This window comes from Lissotriton helveticus, chromosome 1_1 (genome assembly GCF_964261635.1).
Source record: "Lissotriton helveticus chromosome 1_1, aLisHel1.1, whole genome shotgun sequence".
Classification (NCBI taxonomy): Eukaryota; Metazoa; Chordata; class Amphibia; order Caudata; family Salamandridae; genus Lissotriton; species Lissotriton helveticus.
The window spans coordinates 2,131,549,565-2,131,568,294 of NC_136057.1; the positions used below are offsets into that span (position 1 = coordinate 2,131,549,565).

An 18,730-nucleotide genomic window follows, 5' to 3' on the forward strand; every position below is an offset into this window, starting at 1 on the left:
ATACTGTCCGGTCTCAGGTTGCACTGGAAACGAAAATTCTGCGATTCATTCTTGAACATCTTACCAAAGGGGATATAAATGCTAAATAACAGTGTACAGGTTTCCGGTTCATCTTGGGCACATCATAGTCGAAACCTGATATGTATTGGCAAGCGAGGTGTAAAACTTCGCTATACCTTGAAATATTAGCAGAAAGGCGAACAGCAAGTACCCCACTAGCATGCCCTTGAGTGGACTTTAGTAGGATTAGTAATACCAACATAGCCATCGAACACAGAGCTGCAACCCCAAGTTGCTTGTAGATAAATTATTGCTGCATTCCGAACTGATAAAAATCTAGCTACTCTGAATTCCACTAGATTACAAGGAAACCTTGATTAAACAGATGTCCATAAACCTCCCTGATAACTGTTTCGTTCAAGGCTTCAGAACTATGGCCATTTGTGACCAGTATCCCCTTGTCTATCAGGATGCGTACCACCTTCGCGTCGCTCCATTTGAGTCACTCAGCTCTCTGAGCCTGTACTGATTATAATAAATAAAGCTTCATTTAAGATCTAAATAAGTAGGTGCCATACCCATAGGACTGGGAGATGACCTAGAATAAATTTATGTTTACCAAAATATTCCCTTTCCTTCCAATGGGTAAGTTTCTCCCAGTCCACGTTTGGTGAGTACCGTTCACCTTTCCTTTTATAATGAATAATTCTCTTCGCCTCCAACCCTCTCATGCCTATTTGAGGATGCAGTTTGGACACGTTTCCTCCTTCCAGCTTCATTCTGTTGCTTCTCTCAGCGTGAGGGTGGTGTCAGTCTGGGATAAACTCTTGAGCCAATTTTAGCAACTCCCTTCCTGCGGGGCTTGCCTCTTGTACGTCTCGTTTCTCTACCCACTGAAGGTCGGGGATCCGATCAGCTTTCCCTGCTACATCAGAAGTAACTTTACTTTCCAAGGCCTAATTGAGTACCAGACGGGCACCAGTCAGCTGTTGGTACCTTTGCTTGAGCAGTGGCGTCCATCTGCACCGTGTGACGCCACCGCATGCTAGTGAGGGGTATATTGACTGCTGTTAGCTTCGGCAGGATTGCAAAGGCTCTGCAGGCAATTGATAGTGGAGACAAACATACTAAATACTAGCAGGGCGATGAAACATTAAGGCACAGTAAAGGGAAGACGGACGGCTTGTGCAGTGGCCACGAGAATCATTGCGCCGAAGTAGGTTAAATGGAGGCGCCCAAGCTAAGAGTACACCGTGCTCAAGTTTGAGGTTGATGTCGAATGTTTAAAAGTTAACCTTTTGTGTTATTTTTTTAAAATGAAATGCCCATTGTGATGATATCTGAAATATTGATCTCATTCTTAAACATCCCTCTTTTTTGCAGCCCATTAAGCAGCCCAGGCTAATGGATGTATCGTCGAGAAAGTTGGCAGCGAGAAAGAAGGTGGTACCTGCAAAAGCCGTGAGCAGCGTCGCAGAGAGGAAATCTGCCAGCACTTGCCCGGCTAATCTCACGTGCGACTGTTATGCAACAGACCGAGTGTGCAGCGTTTGCCTTTCAAGGTAATGTGCCGTGATGCTATAAACCCAGCACGAACAGCCAGAGCGAATAGAGAACTGTCGTAAAAATACCGGGCGGCTTGTGTTTTTGTGGAAGGACGCTGCAAAGCGTGATGCTAATGCGGAACTGAGAACATGGTTTTATTCTACAAGCCCAGAGGCTAAAGAACAGTCACTGTTCGCCAGTTTACTTTATTTTGCTCACAGAAACTGCAATCTATCTATATTGAGGAGAGTACGCTTTAAGGGGTGGGCACGCAATGCGGATCTCATTAATATGTTTCTGCTCCATGTTAATTCTGTTCCCATTACCGGGAGAGATCACACAGCTACCAACCCACCCATCTCTGGATCGCTCCTGCATAGTTTTTACATCTAGCCTGGCCAGTAAAAAACGTCCCAGAACAGGAATATGCTTTCATTTAAATGTTATAATTTATGGGGAAAAGCCGGAGCCCCTTGTTTCATATAATGTGTCTACAATTCTTGCGAACAAAGTTTGTCTCTACTTGAATCTACTTTTAGCAATAAACAGTCCATAGACTGCCATCCAACGCCTAGAGCTTTTCAGACCGGTATATGAAGACTCCTCCTTTTAAATGTATGGTTGTCTCATCCAACACCCTCCTTGCCACAAAGGGTGATATGCACTTTTAATCCTAAAGCCTCGTGCATGTTTTTTTTACCAAGAAACCTGTTTAAATGTAATATAGCGGGCTGGTAAATCATATTTCTTTTGCGAGGTTCCGAGTGTGATCAATGCCCCGTACAATATTTTAATATTTGTCCCTCCGTTCTCACACATAAGATTTGTACCTTGTAAAATTTAAGATTTTCCGCGCCTCTGCGTGTACACGTTTTAAAGAACCTTGATTTTAATTGTATCCGGTCGAGGTAGACCCATATTAACTTCCATTGTTGTTTTTATTTTTTTGCAGACGTCAGCAAGTTGCAGCCAGAGCAGGCACGCCTGGGTTCCGAGCACCAGAAGTCCTAACCAAGTGCCCAGATCAGACTACAGGTTTGTACACTAAATGAAAACAAGTCATCCAGTACTTCCTTAAATTTTCAAGGAGCACATACAGTACATTTTGATAACCAAAAGAAAACAAGACCTGTCAAAGCCAACAGGTCTTGCTTATTTGTGCTTTGGTTGCTCTAAGCACCGCAGTGAAAAATGCAATTCCCCAACCTAATACAAGAACTCATGAATCAATGGATGTAGTAAAGGGTGTTGGCGTCCCAACACATTGTATGCATAACTGTGTCTACTAAAGGTCATCAACGGTGCCTTACTATATTGCCTGTATCAGTTGGCCTTGTAAGGAGCATTAGTGGGCCCAGACCGAGCATGCGTTAATGACACTACACACAGAGTGCATAAAGACTGAGCTTGGTAACCAGCACCAGTGGTTCTATAGAGGGTGTCGATGAAGTGACCTGTAAGATGGGCTGACCGTGGGACCACATACACCAAGTATCAACAGGCCCGCTAAGGTGCAACAGTTAGCCTAGTACGGGTCATTCATGATTGGCCTAGAGCTAGCGTCAGTGGCCCCACTGAGTGCTTACATATGTGTGCTCGGTAATGAACGCCAGGGCCCCACGGAGTACATGCTTCATGGGAACCTCTAACATGCTTTAATGATTCCAGAGTGTACTCCTCCGTGGGCCTAGTGGTCCAATAGAGTGCCTATCAAGGAACCTTGCCAAGGGCTGCAGTGGGCACCCTGAGGTCAATCAATCAATCAATCGGAGCACTGGTAAAGCGCGCTACTTACCTGTGAGGGTCCCAAGGCGCTGAGGGGAGAGGAGGGTGCTGCTACTGCTCGAAGAGCCAAGTCTTGAGGAGTCTTCTGAAGGCGAGTAGGTTTTGGGTCTGCCGTATTTGGGTAGGGAGGGTGTTCCAGGTCTTGGCGGCGAGGTAGGAGAAGGATCTGCCACCGGAGGTCATTCGTTGGATGCGGGGGACAGGGGCGAGGCTGGCGGAGCGGAGCTGGCGGGTGGGGGTGTGGAAGCTGAGTCTGCTGTTCAGTTAGGCTGGTCCGGCGTTGTGGAGTGCTTTGTGTGAGTGTGTGAGGAGCTTGAAGGTGATCCTCTTGTCGACGGAGAGCCAGTGTAGGTCTCAGGTGGGGGCGGGGGGGGGGGTAATGTGGCTGTGGCGGGGGACGTTGACGATCAGTCGAACAGAGGCATTTTGGATGCGTTGTAGTCGTCGTAGGTGTTTGGCTGGGATTCCTGCGTAGAGTGCGATGCCGTAGTCCAGTCTGCTGCTGTCGAGGGCCTGTGTCACCGTTCTTCTTGTTTCGGTCGGAATCCACTTGTAGATCCTGTGGAGCATGCGGAGGGTGTTGTAGCAGGAGAAGGAGATGGTGTTGACCTGCTTAGACATGGAGAGGGAGGAGTCGAGGATGAAGCCTAGATTGCGTGCATGGTCGGTGGGTGTTGGTGCTGTTCCCAGTGTGGTCGGCCACCAGGAGTCATCCTAGGCTGAGGGGGTGGGTCCGAGGATGAGGACCTCCGTCTTGTCCGAGTTCAGCTTCAGACGGCTGCTCCTCATCCAGTCGGCGACGGCCTTAATTTCCTCATGGAGGTTGGTTTTGGCGGTGTGTGGGTCTTGGTGAGGGAGAGGATGAGCTGGGTGTCGTCAGTGTAGGAGATGATGTTGAGGTCGTGATGGCGGGCCACTTGTGCGAGGGGGCCATGTAGACATTGAACAGCGTTGGGCTGAGGGATGAGCCCTGGGGGACGCCGCACATGATGTCAGTGGCTTCGGATTGGAAGGGTGGGAGGCGGACCCTCTGGGTTCTGCTGGAGAGGAAGGACGTGGTCCAGTCAAGAGCCTTCTCTTGGATTCCAGCTTCTAGGAGGTCTGTCTGTAGAGTGCGATGGCAGACTGTGTGGAAGGCGGTTGACAGGTCCAGGAGGATGAGGGCTGATGTTTCGCCGTTGTCTAGTTGGTGCCTGATGTCGTATGTGGCGGCGATGAGGGCTGTCTTGGTGCTGTGGTTTCGTCTGAATCCGGACTGGGATGGGTCCAAGATGTTGTTGTCCTCCAGGTGGCGGGCTAGTTGCATGTTGACAATTTTCTTGATGACCTTTGCCGGGAACGGGAGAAGGGAGATGGGCCGGAAGTTCTTGAGGTCCTTGGCGTCCGCTTTGGGCTTCTTGAGGAGGACGTTGAATTCGGCGTGCTTCCAGGTTTCCATGAATGTCGCTGTTTCGAAGGAGATGTTGATGACCTTCCGTAGTTGAGGTGCGATGGCTGCGTCTGCTTTGTTGAATACATGGTGTGGGCACGGGACAGACGGAGATCCTGAGTGGATGGAGTTCATGACCTTGCGTGTCTCGTCGTCGTTGATGTTGGACCAGGATGTCAGGCGGTTGGCGCTGGTGGTGTTCACAGAGGAGGTGGAGTCTGGCGTAGTCGGGGCGGTCGTGGTGTTGAAGCTGTCGTGGATGTCCGCGATCTTGCAGTGCAAGAAGATGGCTTGTGAGTCGCACAGTTCTTGTGAGGGTGGGATGTCGTTGGCGCTTGGGTTGGAGAGTTCCTTTATGATGCTGAAGAGCTCTTTGCTGTCGTGTGTGTTGTTATCCAAGCGGTCTTTGAAGGAGGATCTCTTAACTAATCTAATGGGGTTGTGGTGTCCGGGGTGGCGTCCTTGTCGGCTGCGTGGTTGTCCGGTGTGCGTTCGTGGAGCCATGTCTTCTCCAGTTTCTGGCATGCGCATTTAGAGGTCTGGAGCTCGACGGTGAACCAGGTGGCACTCTCGTTGGCGTGGCTGTTGGAGGGTTTCTTGAGCGGGGCGAGGGTGTTGGCGCAGTCGTCGATCCACTGTCTGAGGTTTCGGGCTGCGGCGTCTGGGTTGGTGGGGTCGGTGTGTGGGTTCTTGGCTAGGGAGGTGATCAGCTGGTCTTTGGTGACTTTGCTCCAGCAGCGGCGAGGCAGCTGTTGGGTGCGGTGGTGCGTGGTTGGTTTCTTGAAGGTGAAATGGATGCAGCGGTGGTCGGTCCACTGGAGTTCGGTGGTGTGGTCGAAAGCGATGTGGGAGCCTGTGGAGAAGACTGGATCCAGCGTGTGGCCGGCAGCGTGGGTGGGTGCGGTGACGAGTTGTCTGAGGCTGAGGTTGGTGAGGTTTTCAATCAGGGTGGCGTAGTTGGCGTAGTTGTTGTTCTCGAGGTGTAAGTTCAGGTCCCCGAGGAGGATGTAGTCCGTGGAGGCGAGTGCGTGGGTGCTGGCGAGGTTGGCGATGGAGTCGCTGAACTGAGCCCGGGGTCCGGGGGGGTCTGTAGATGAGTGTTCCTCTGAGGGTGGTATTGGGGTCTGTGTGGATCCAGAAGTGCAGGTGTTCGGCGGTGTTGAGGGTGTCGTCTGCGTGGGTGTCAACCTTGTTTGGACTTGTGGACGATGGCTATTCCTCCTCTGATACCGTTGGCGCGATCCCTGCGGGTGATCTTGTAGCCGTCTGGGATGGCTATGGCGATGTCGGGCGCCGAGGAGTCGTTCCACCAGGTGTCAGTCAGGAAGGCCACCTCTGGGGCGGAGGTGTCGAGCAGATTCCAGAGCTTGACGGCGTGTTTGCGTGCGGAGCGGGTGTTGAGGAGTATGCAGCGGAGGTGGTTGGGTCCAGTCCTTCGAGGTTTGGTGGTTCTGTCGCAGGTGAAGCTGCAGGTGTGGCAGGAGAAGGGTCCGTTTCGGTGCGGCCTGGAATAAGGTGTGGTTTCGGCTGGCATTGAGTGTTTGGAGGGTGCTGGCATCATAGTGGATGCTGGTGTGGTGGTGTTCGTGGGGTCCAGGGGTTCTGGCGCTGGGTGCGGTCCAGGCGTGGACGGGTGCAGACGGGCCTGCACACCAGCGGCGCTGCCGCTTCTCAGCCTGCATATGAGGTGGCTTGGGAGGGAGGAGCAGCTGGAAGGCGGAAACGGGGAGGCGAATGGGTGTGCAGGGGGGGGTGGGGCCGCAGGGAAGCAGCGGCGGGAAAGTTCCGGAGCGGCAGGGGGCAGGGGGAACTGGCGCACAGGGCATAGGGGAGGGAAAAACCCAGGAAACCAGGAGGCAGCAGGGAGGCAGGAACCAGGCAGTCCGGTGACGAGCAGCGGCGTGGGGGCGTCCTGCCTGCGAGCAGGGTCAACGGTCACAAAAAAGCGCAGTAAGGTCACAAAAAAAGGAGGGAAATGAGTGGCACAGAGGCCTAAAGGTCACAAGAAAGGGCAGAAAAGGTCACAAAAACGGGGGTAACGAGTGGCACAGAGACAGAAAGGTCACAAGAAAGGGCAGAAAGGTCACAAAAAACGGTGGGAAACGAGTGGCACAGAGGCAGAAAGGTCACAGAAATGTAGGGGCAGCTAAGCAACAGAAGCCGCGAGGGGAGCAGAAGGAAAAACCGGGCAGAGAGACACTGGGGCAGGGAGGGGGAGAACGGGCACAGGCGGTGCTGTGCGGAGGGGGAGCGACCTACCTGGAAGGGTCAAGGATCGCTCCTTGACCTTTGGTCTTGCATCTTATATCAGTGACATTTCACTGTGCAAACATAAGGGAAGGATCAAGTAATCCGCATGAAGCACCAGTTCTTCATGCACCTGGGCCCTCGGCTAAGCCTTCTGCACTGAATTAACTCAACGGTTGTATTTTTAAGAGGGCAAACTGTTAATTAGTCTTGGAGATCCACACACCCGCACATTTAATAGAGCGACTAACCTGAGAAGAAAGTTGTCTGTCTTATGCTGTTGGGTTCAGACATCTGCTCTTTTGCTGCAGAGCTGGAAAAGGGACTGGAAAGATGGCTACAATGTCATTTCACCAACTCCTCTCTGTGAGGACTCATGGCCACTGCTCCTGAAGTAGCAGGCAAAAAAGTGTGCACAGCAGCAGAGACAACACATGCAGGTGAAGGCATACCAGTGATGAGGGGTAGTAATGGTACAAGATGAAAGTGCACTCCAGTCCGTGGCAGCACAGCAGTCCTAGATCAGCATGCCTCTAAACCATCCCCAACCTACCTGCTAGCTCCTGTGTTGGGAGGGTTACGAACAAATTAACTAAAGTTCTATATACACAAAGAGAAGCACTACTCCAAGTAAGAAAATAATACCTGCTAAGTTATGAGCAAAGAGAAAATTTGAGTTTCGAATGTGTAGCCTCCTAAGAGTATTTACTTAGACTGATTTAGTTGTTTAATGTCACAAGTTTTGTAGTTTATTTCCCATGGTTTCTGGGATATGTGTGGTTCAACGTTCTGTTTAGCTGCCATCATATGTAAAGGAAAAGCTAGGAGCATAATCATCTGTGTATGCCTTTGAATTTTACTTTCCCAGACCTGAAAACTACCCCAAACCCCCTTCCCCTGATCCCCCCCCCCCTCAAACCATACAAACAAATCCCCTCCAAAACCCGGCCCCAGCTCCACTTACCTCACTGCGTTGCGTCCTCTCCCGATCCTTCCTGGTTCCACCAGCCAGCAACTAGACCGCGCACTGCCTTAACCACCCATATGCATGGTTAAGGCAAGCATGGTAGTTCTTGCAAAGTTGGATCACGCATGGCTCTGCCCGTGTTGTTCCAACTGTCTTTCGATAGTACACTTTTTATTTAATTAATTCACACACCCAGTACACTCACAATGAGGCAATGTGCACCTGTGACTAATGTGTGCAAGTTGTATTAGTTTTGTTTACAGGCTTCACATAGTAATAATAATAATAATATGAAATTTATAACGCGCTCAGCTTACCCGGGGGCATCCCGGCGCGACAGACCAGAAGGAGAGACTCAACTAATCACTACTGTGGAAACAAGTAGGTCTTAAGAAGTTTCCTAAATAGTAGGATCTTGGGCTCAGCACGAATCTTGAGGGGCAAAGAGTTCCACAGCGTCGCCACCTGCACCGAGAAACGTCTGCCCCCAGTACGAGCTCTCCTAACTCTCGCTGACTGCAAAAGATGTTTTTGGTCCGAGCGCAAAAGGCGTGGGGCTTATAAGGACGGGCCATGTCAGAAAGGATGGGGGGGCCTTTAGCCCCCCCATAGTACTTTAGCTTGGTAGTTTTGGATAGACTCCATAAGTCTAGGGAGTATACGCAATGTATTCTTTTTGTTTTAGGTTTTTTGTTGCAGCACAGCTTTAACAATGGCTTACAATACTGGTTCTAATTTTCTGTCTAGCAGCTTAGACACTTACCTTTCATCTGTAAGCTAGATGTTCATTCATGTCCCCATAAGTTCTTCTAAAAGTGCATCATGTTATGGTCTGCAGCATAACCCTCTCGCTAGTCATTTATTTTATCGCTGGGATTTGCAGTTTAGGAATATAGGTTGGTTGTAGTGATTCTTTGCAAATGGGTGTAGGAAGCTGGCTCTTTATATAGTATACTAAAAAGAGGTATACTGTGCAACGAGTCAAGGTATCCCTTATAGGTGGACAGGGGCTTGCTCTAGCAATCCCAAGTTGCTCTTCTGGTGGGTAGTGTGGTCGAGCAGCTTAGGCTTATCAGAGAGTAATGTTAGAAATCTGCAATACACAATCAATAAATGATGCACACGACTCAATAGGCAGATCCACTCCAATTTATACAAATCACACATATCTTTATATATATTTAGGCACCAAAATCATTACGATCAGAGAAGTAAGTTTCGAAAGAAATATTTGCAGGTTTGAAAAATCAATACATAGTACAATTTCTGACACAGTAATGTTATCCTATGGAGGGAAGACATACACTGCATACAGGTACTTCACAGCCACTTACGGGACCAATCTCCTGAACTTAATGTGAATATAGGGCAATGTCCAAGGCAGAGCTAGCAGGTCGCCTTGAGCGTCAGTGGGACAGCCAGGTGCAGGGGTGCAATACATCATCTGGCCCCTAATGTTAATCAATGTGAATTGTCCGGTCAAAAAGAGGCAGGATTTGATTGGGGGGGACCAGTCAGGCTGAACCAACAAGGGTGCTCCGGTCTCGCGATGCTCAAGGACACCTTTGGGTCTCTTCTAGTCAGGCTGAGGGTGGGGGGCGGGTGCAGAGGTGTTTCGAGGCGTCTATTTTTTTGTCACCATAGACACTCGCGGGAGGTGGGGCCTGCACAAAGAATCTGCAGGCGATGTCGTAAAGTCCACAGTTGGCAAACTCAAGGTGGGCTTTGGCTCTGGAGGGGCTGGGGACCACACTACCACCGTTGGCCCACTTCAACTCAGTCGCCTTCTTACAGGTCGGCGGGTTCTGATGCCCTGGTGCTATCTGCTCCCCTAAATACGAGCTTATGGGTGTTAAGGGAGTGTAGGGTAGTAGCCAATGGGCTACTGACCCCTGGGGTCACTACACCTCCTATATGACCACTTCCTGTGGAAGTGGGCATAACCCTGTCCCAGAGTTCCTAATTGTGCCGTAACCAAGATGGCAGATTTTCAAATTTCATATTCACATCAGGTAGCCCACCGTAGGGGTGGAGGTAGCTTGAGGATGGGTATGGCTCTCTGACTACTAATTTTCCCAATCGTGTCTAGGGGCTAGACGGGGCCTGGTTAAAGGGGGTTGACATCCTCTCCTATGAGGGAAGCCGGATTGTAGTACCAAACACTGTGGGCTCTTTGAAGCTCCCCTGCCTTGGAATGCTATTTTGCAGGTAATTCTGTGGGAGGTGGCGTAAACACCCTCTGCCCGAGCAGGTTTTGACCTCCTGAGAGCGTAGACCATCACCCCTGCGGGTCAAACACTCGTCTGTGGTGGCAGGCATGTTGGGACCAGTCAGCCAGCACACAAGTAGTTTGTAGGTTTTAAGGTAGCACCTCTAAGGTGCCCTCTGGGGTGCCTGTATTAATACATCTATCACTGTAATCAGTATGGGTTCATTAATACAAGATGTTTGATACCAAACATCTTTGGATTCAGTGAAGCCATCTTATAGCTGGGAAACTCATATTTCACCAGTGTCTAGCACATGTACATAAAATTGCTTCCCTGTTCACTAGTACTGGCAGTAATCAAACTGGCGGAGTGAGCTAAAGAATGATGATGGATTAAACCCAGATCAGTTGACTGGGGGTGAGTGCCTGCAATGTTCAACACTCCGTCCATCATCCCCTTTGGTTTTGCTTTGTTTGCCCTAAGTTGGCAGGGTATGCCCAGACATGGGTCCCTTGCTCACTTTGCCACTGGATTCAAGCTAGCCTGGCTGATGAAGGCTGATTAGCCAGAAACCGGTCCCAGGATGCTTGTTTCCGGTCCAGGGATGACTTGGCTGTGCAGTTCGGGCTGGACGTGCAGTTGGGGCTGGACTGATCCCATGAGGCACAGGGTCAGACTGATTTGCATAAGGCCATGTCTGAACTGGGGTGACTGAGTGAGCTAAAGAATGATGATGGATTAAACCCAGATCAGTTGACTGGGGGTGATTGCCTGCAATGTTCAACAATCCGTCCATCATGCCCTTTGGTTTTGCTCAGTAATCAAACTAGCAAGCACAGGGGCAAATCTTCTTGTGCATGTATGCCCACACATGTAGTGTAGTGCAACATGCCTTAGGGCTGTAAGGCCTGTTGTAGGGGTGACTTACCTATACTGCAGTGTCTGCTGGCATGTTATGTTTTCACTTTTGTCTGCACCAAGACAGGCAGCCTGCAATGGCAGTCGGCATGAGTTTAGTGAGGGGTCCCGGCGGGTGACATTCTGCATGTTGCAGCCCTTAGGGACTCTCTTTAGTACCTCAGGCCCTAGGTACCAGGGGTACCATTTACCAGGGACTCAGAGGGTTGTAAACATATTGCCAATTGAAGTACAATTGCACAGTTGTTTGAAATAGTGACCTGCATTGGGGACCTGGTTAGCAGGAACCCAGTTCACTTCCAGTCAAAATCACATTGAATACCAGACAAAAAGTGGGAGTGACCATGTCAAAAAGTGGCACTTTATTACAATGGGGTCTATTATGGTTTCAATGTTCGTGATTTCATGAATAGGATTGCATTCTGATACTTTTGTTTTTTAGGTATGGCGTTAGCCAAGACCTTTTGATTTTACTAAAATTATAGTAATATATAAAAATGATATGTATAATGTACTTACTTAAAGGGGCTATCGGCCACCTCTCTTCATCCATTGGTCTATTGTTATGTCATTCACATTTTGCTTTCACCTCTTACAGCATACAGCCTGGGATAATGGGTCGACTTCAGCCACTGGTTAACTTCACTTTGAGCAGGCCTCACAAAATGCCAGTCTAGGGACTTAAATAATCTATTTAACCTAACTGTAATGCTCTTGACCCACAAACTGATTTCAAATTATGTGTTCTTGGGCAAATATTTTAATTTACTGAGCCGCCATTTTCTTCATTATCCGTTATAGAGATCACATTCAAATATGCAAGTTGAGCATGTCTGCTATACAAAAAGCTTTTTTCTTTTATTTAATCAACTAAACTTTTGTTCCATATGTAATACAACTCTTGCCAAATTTAGGGTTCACCAGATCCTTGACTTGCCTCTTAGTTCATTATCAGCATTGTCATCAGGGCATGGAACAGGAAGGTTTCTCCAAATTATGTTTAAAAAAAAACTATCACTTTTAATAAATATATAACTAAAGCATGAAGTGGTAGCACATTGTCATTTGCAGGCGGCACATTTTTCATTGAAAAGGCCACAAGTTCCCACTGACTTGCGGTTTTACTGATAAAACTTTGCAGTGTACAAACAGTAATATTTGGAAATCTGGTTTCTGCAAGCATTTTAAATCTTTGTTTACATCACACTTCTGAATTTAAAAAAATGTGCTTCCGTAATTCCTGATATATTTTAAAATATGTTTACTATTCATTTACAAGCTATTCTGTCATTTGACCTCTGTCCTTGAGCACCTGATCCTTTCCAGCTCAAGTTCACTTGCCAGAACGGACCAGTAGGTCCTAAAAATAGCTCAATCTGATAAAATCTGATGCGCCCAAGCGATTGGGCAAGTAGATTTTGCGAGGCCTGCTCTGAAAGAGTGCATTTCTTTCTTTCACACTGAGCACATCCACACACAAGGCAGTTCCTACAGTGCCAGTGTTTTTATTTTTACTTTAATGTTGCCTCTGTGTTTACAGGCCACATTTCAGCTTTATCAGATCCTTTGTCTTTCTAATGCTGTTATAAATTCATTTTAAAATATCTATATATCCGACCACTGGTATTTTACAGCCTAACAGATTGCATCCATTTGAAACTGTACTGTATTAAGTTTTTTTAGTTTTTTTTTGATAATCAACTTTATTCAGTATTTTAAGTCCGCAAAGAAAATTCATTGGGAGCAGCTCACAAATCAACAAGTACAATGGGTCAAAATCGGCAGTGCATATGGGTGGGTCAGTCCACTCCAGTCCAACATTACAGCTTGTGTGGCGATAGTATCAACTCCTAAAGCAATTTGTGTATCTGGGTTCACGGCGGGATCATGTTGAACCACTTCCCCCATATTTTAGGAAACAGTTCTGGAGAACCCCAGGATTCAAATAGAACCTCCTCTTGGGCGCGCACCAGTCCACCCCCTCCTCCATCCCCCCATCGTGGGCGCCGCGGCGTGTGACCAGTGCCTCGCTATGTCCCTCTTGGCCACGGCCACCGCCGTCCCCAGTAGGCGTTTATCCGACCTGGAGCCATCCAGACCATCGAAGATCCCCAACAGCATTCGCAGCGGGTCATGAGGAACCTCCCAACGGGGGCGTGGTTTGGACGCCGACGGGGATGGCTGTCAGGTTGCCCCACAAGTCTTACCTTTGCTTGTGACGCGATTCCGCAGAGACGACAAGAGCACCCGTCCCTGTACCCACCTGACCCTCGTGGAAGACAATACCCAGCAGGGATGAGATGGACGCAGGGATGGGAGCCAGGGTGTAGGGTTAAGGATGGCGTGGAGCTGGCGGGGCGTCCCGGTGTCAACTGGAAACCAAAGAAGATAGATCAGAAACTGAAGCAGACCCGAAAAGGAACCACCCCCACATACACACACCGGACTAGTTACCCCTTGAGGACTCACCAAAGCTCCCGGGAAGAAAGGTCCCCAGATGAGTACAGCTCCGGATGTGAATAGCGAGGTATGGCGCTCCTGCGCGTTATCGCCAAGTTCAAACTAAAGAAAGCGCTCCTGCGCGTTTCACCCAAGCTAAAACAAAAAGAAAGCGCTCCTGCGCGGGTAGCTGAAAACTGGAAGCAACCACTCAACCTGTGGCATCCCTGGTAAGGAACCCGAGTCTGTAGGCTGAGTTATTTCCCTTTAGCGCTCCTGCGCGGTGGGAAACCGAAAGGGTAAACCCCAAAACACAATCCAGGTTCAATAAACACCCTCAAGGCGCTCCTGCGCACCAAGGGTTAAGAAAGCAAAAACGGGCACTTTCCTGGAACCCCCAGGTGAAGAAACAAACAAGCGCTCCTGAATGGCGCAGTCTTGAGGCAAAGTAGCGCTCCTCCGCGGCTTGCCTCCTTGAAGTCAGCTGAGGCTAAGGAGAGCTCGGAAGGGCGGCTGACGTGACAGCCGAGCAGCGCTCCAGCGCGGCTCTTCTCCGGACAGGCAGGTCTCGGCAAGCGGGAATCCCAGAAGGAATCTGGAATCCGAAGCACTCAGCCGGCGGGAAACGCGAGGTTTAAGCGTTTTCCCCCGGAAGTGCTTCTGTGCCTTGCTGCCCAGTGACTAGACCGGGTACTCAACTTCTGCCGGAAGTGAGTATTCCGGCCTCCCGTGTGTGTCTGCGGGAACGGCCGGCCGCGGCAACGCCGCGAACCGTGACAGCACCCCACCCAAGAACAGACCCCCCCCCAAACCTCCCCCGGAAGTCAGGAAAGAGAAACAGGGCGAGGACACAGGGGATGACTCAGATGGAAAGCACGAACAAGAACAGAAGCATGGCGCACATGGGATAAGGGCTCCCAGGATCGTTCATCGGGACCGTACCCCTTCCAGTCCACCAGGTAGAACAGCTTGCCCCTGGTGCGACGGGACCCCAAGATAGCCCTGACCTCATACTCAACATGGCCCTCCACCACCACCGGAGAAGGGGGAGATGGAAGGGAGCCGCCAGACTGGACTGCCCGCAGGAGGGAGACATGGAAGACCGGATGGATCTTCATGTGCGGAGGAAGCGACAGTCTCACGGCCACAGGGTTGATCACCTTCTCTATGACAAAGGGACCCACAACACGAGGCAACAGCTTTTTGGGCCCATGTACATTCAGGTGCCGAATAGAAAGCCACACACTATCACCTGTGCGATACGCTGGTTCTTTTTGTCTGTGAGCGTCAGCATGCTCCTTGTAGGTGTCCTTCGCCTTGGCCAGCTCGAACCGTGCCTGTTGCCAGAGTTCGCGTAGTCTCATGGTATGATCGCACGGTGGGCAGGTGGCTATCCTGAGGCTTCTCCCATGCCGAAGTGCGGGGATGACGTCCATGGAGGCAAAAGAAAGGGGACATGCCGATGGCCGAATGCTTGCTGTTGTTGTACGCATACTCTGCCATCCATAGCACTTCGGATCATTCCTTCTCGACCGTAAGCAGCAGACAGCGGAGGTACTGTTCCATGGTGTGGTTTGTTCTTTCGGCTTGACCATCGGTCTGGGGGTGGTATGCTGAGGAGAGGCGTACGTCCATTTCGAGTATCCTGCATACCTCCTTCCAGAAACGGGACACGAATTGCGATCCCCGATCCGTTATGACCACAGATGGGATGCCATGGAGGCGAACCACCTCCTGCACGAAGATCAAGGCCAGTTCGGCCGCCGTGGGCAGCTTCGTCAAGGGAACAAAATGTGCCATCTTGGTGAGGTGGTCCACTATAGTGAGAACCGTAGTGTGACCTGTCTTGGTGAGCGGGAGCTCAACCACGAAATCCATGGAGACGGTATGCCATGGAAAAGGAGGCACAGGAATGGACTGCAAAAGGCCAACCGAAGGTTCGGATCTGTTCTTGCCGAGCAGGCAAACAGCGCAGTTCGTCACGTGTGTCTTCGTATCGGTCACCATCGTTGGCCACCAAAACAGCCTTCGGACGAGATCGAGCGTTTTGTGGTAACCAGGATGGCCGGAGAGGACATGATCGTGACACGAGTAAAGGGCCTTCTTCTGTTCGGGTACCCCGGGAAGATGTTTTTGGTCCCCTAAGCGCCCTGAACCGCTCCCACTTGTCCCGCTTCCTACGTCCCCTGTTGTGACAACGGAATCGGACCGTTTTTTGTCTGGTTCCGCCTGGCCGACGGAATCCATAGAGGCGACTAAGCCCTGGAAGTGTTTCTCCGGTAGGATGGAGACAGGCTCGTGATCTTCGGCGTCTTCTTCGGATTCAGCCAGCCGCGACAGCGCATCTGCTTTGGCGTTTTCTTTTCCTGGCCGGAACGTGATCATGAAGTCGTACTCATTGAAGAATAGGGTCCATCGGAGCTATCGGGCTGTGAGGGCACGTGCTGATCGTAGGAACTGCTAGTTTCTGTGGTCGGTGTAGATGGTCACCTTGTGTTTTGAGTCCTTCAGGAAGTGACGCCATTCCTCAAACGCGGTCTTGATGGCTAAGAGTTCCCGATCAGACACGGTGTAGTTGCGCTCGGCGGGTTGGAGTTTCTTGGAATAAAAGGCCACAGGATGCAGTAGTCCCGTCTCGATGTTTCGTTGTGAGAGTACTCCGCCTATGGCGTCCCTAGAAGCGTCTGCCTCTACTATGAAGGGCTGCTCGGTGTCGGGGTGCACTAGAACTGGGGCCACGGTAAACCGTCTCTTTAGTTCCTGGAAGGCGTCGTCTGCTTTTTGGTCCCAACCAAAGCGAACCCCATTGCGCAGCAAGCGCGTGATGGGAGCCACCATCTCGGAGAATCCGGTGATGAATCGACGGTAGTAGTTGGAAAAACCGAGGAACCTTTGGACGCCTTTCACGGACTCCGGTGTTGGCCACGACAGGATGGCTTCTACCTTTTTGTTGTCCATTTGGATGCCCGCCGGAGTGATGATGTGCCCCAGGAATTCAACAGATGTGACGTGAAACATGCTCTTCTCCAACTTCACGTACAGACGGTGTTTCTCCAATTGCTGCAGAACGGAGGAACGCACGTGTTGTACGTGCTCTCCGGTGGTCTGAGAGTAAATCAGGATGTCGTCAATGTAGACGATACAAAAGACGTCGATGAAGTCTCTCAACACTTCATCAATGAAGAACTGGAATGCGGCGGGGGCATTGCAGAGTCCGAAAGGCATGACCTGATATTCGAACAGGCCGAACTTCGTCCGGAAGGCGGTCTTCCATTCGTCACCCTTCCGGACTCTGACAAGGTGGTAAGCACCCCGTAGGTCCAGTTTAGTGTATATGGTGGCGTTCTTAACCTGGTCCAAGAGATTGGAGATTAATGGTAGCGGGTACCGGTTTTTTACAGTGATGGTGTTCATTGCGCGAAAGTCTATACAGGTCCTCAGATCCCCTTCCTTCTTCGACACAAAGAAAAGAGGAGATGAAACCGGAGATCTGGAGTGACGAATAAACCCGTTGTCCAGGTATTCGTCTAGATAGGAGCGGAGGTGGATGTTCTCCTTTTCCGTGAGCGAGTAAATCCTGCTGCATGGCAACGTGGAGCCGGGAATCAGGTCGATGCGACAGTCGAATGACCGGTGGGGTGGCAGAGTGTTGGCTCCCTTCTTATCGAACACTTCCGCTAGGTCCAGATAATCTTTCGGTATGGTTCCTTGGGAAATCATTCCCATGCCTCCTACCGGCAACGAATGAGCCTGTATGAAACGAGGGCCTGACAGGTCGACCTTTGCATAACAGGTGCTGCAGCAGTGCTCTGATTCTAGGTGAATGGTTCTGGTCACCCAATCGATGCGGGGATTGTGCTTCACCAACCACGGCAGACCCAAGATCACCTTAAATTGAGGGGCGTCTATGACGTCAAAACTAATGGACTCGGTGTGGTGGTTTGAGAAGGACATCGTCATGGTCTCTGTTCGGTGTCGGATAGGGCCTGAGGTTAGGTCCGTTCCATCAACAGACTTGACGGGTTCGGGTTGGGCCTTCGTCACCGTGTCAATGCCCAAGGCGCGGGAAAACGCTGTATCAATGAAGCAGCCTGTCGCCCCGGAATCCAACATGGCGGTCACCACCCAGGATCTGCCCGCCAGATTCCGTAAGGACACGTCCATGCCGACGTGATGACTACCGTCGTATACCACAGGGATCGCAGATGTACAAGACGAAGAACCCAGAGGACGGATCCCCATGTCTACTGGGTTGTCTCGTTTCCCGTCTTGTCGCCCTTGCTGATGGGCAACGCGTACGGCCTTCTGCCTCGCGGTCTGGAGGGCTTAGCAGGGCATTCCCTCACGAAGTGGCCGCTTTTTCCGCAATATAGGCACTGGTTCTGCTTCCTCCTTTTTTCCCTTTCTTGACTGGTCAAGGGTCCTCTTATGCCTCCGATCTGCATGGGTTCGGACGCTTCTCCCTGGGGAGCAGGTTCCTCTTTGGCTTTCTCGACGCCCTTGTCCCCAATGGGCAAGAGACGGTTGAAGTTGCCTTTTCCCCTGTCGGTCTTTCTTTCCTGTAGTCGGAAGTTCATTTTCACCACCATGTCAATGAAAGGGCCTATAGCTTCGGGCGGATGGGGATACTGCGAGATGAGGTCCTTCAGTTCATCCCGTAACCCCCGATAGAACACAGATACTTTCTTGTCCTCTGGCCAGTGGGCCTCGATGACCAGCCGGTTGAACATGGTGATGTAATGGAGCAAGTCCTGGTTGCCTTGTTTGAGGCCGAGCAACTCGTTGTCTGCAGCCTGCACGAAGGTATGGCGAGCGAACATACGCCGCATGGTTTCCTTAAACGTAGGCAGGTGGTTAAGCATGGGATCGTCGTTCTCTACCAAGGAAATGGACCACTGAGCAGCATCCCCGCCAATGTAAGACAGTATGTAGGCGACCTTGGAAGCATCATCGGGAAAAGCCGCAATCCTAGCCATGAAATGTAGTTGACATTGATGTATGAATATATATCCGTAGAAACGTTCGGGTGGTGCCAACTGCACCGGATGGGGAGTGTCAACCTGGATGGCTGTGTCTTGGTTTGTGGCGGCGGAAGGACCCCCAAAGGTGAACGTTGGTTGTCTCAACAGGCCGTCTTGTCTGACTCTGGGGCTGGGAGTAGTACCCCAAGGATTAGTGACCCCGGCTGCC

General features: G+C 50.6%; 1 protein-coding gene across 6 annotated transcripts in view; it reads left to right on the forward strand.

Moving 5' to 3' along the window:
• The window catches only part of CDC7 (cell division cycle 7), a 212,609-nt gene that overhangs the window by 143,259 nt on the left and 50,620 nt on the right, over window positions 1-18,730 (forward strand). For all 6 annotated transcript variants that reach the window (XM_078646293.1, XM_078646282.1, XM_078646289.1 and 3 more), the window contains 2 exons: window positions 1,384-1,562; window positions 2,498-2,580. In XM_078646293.1, coding sequence (XP_078502419.1) covers window positions 1,384-1,562; window positions 2,498-2,580 — 262 coding nt within the window. The remainder of the gene's footprint in view (window positions 1-1,383; window positions 1,563-2,497; window positions 2,581-18,730) is intronic.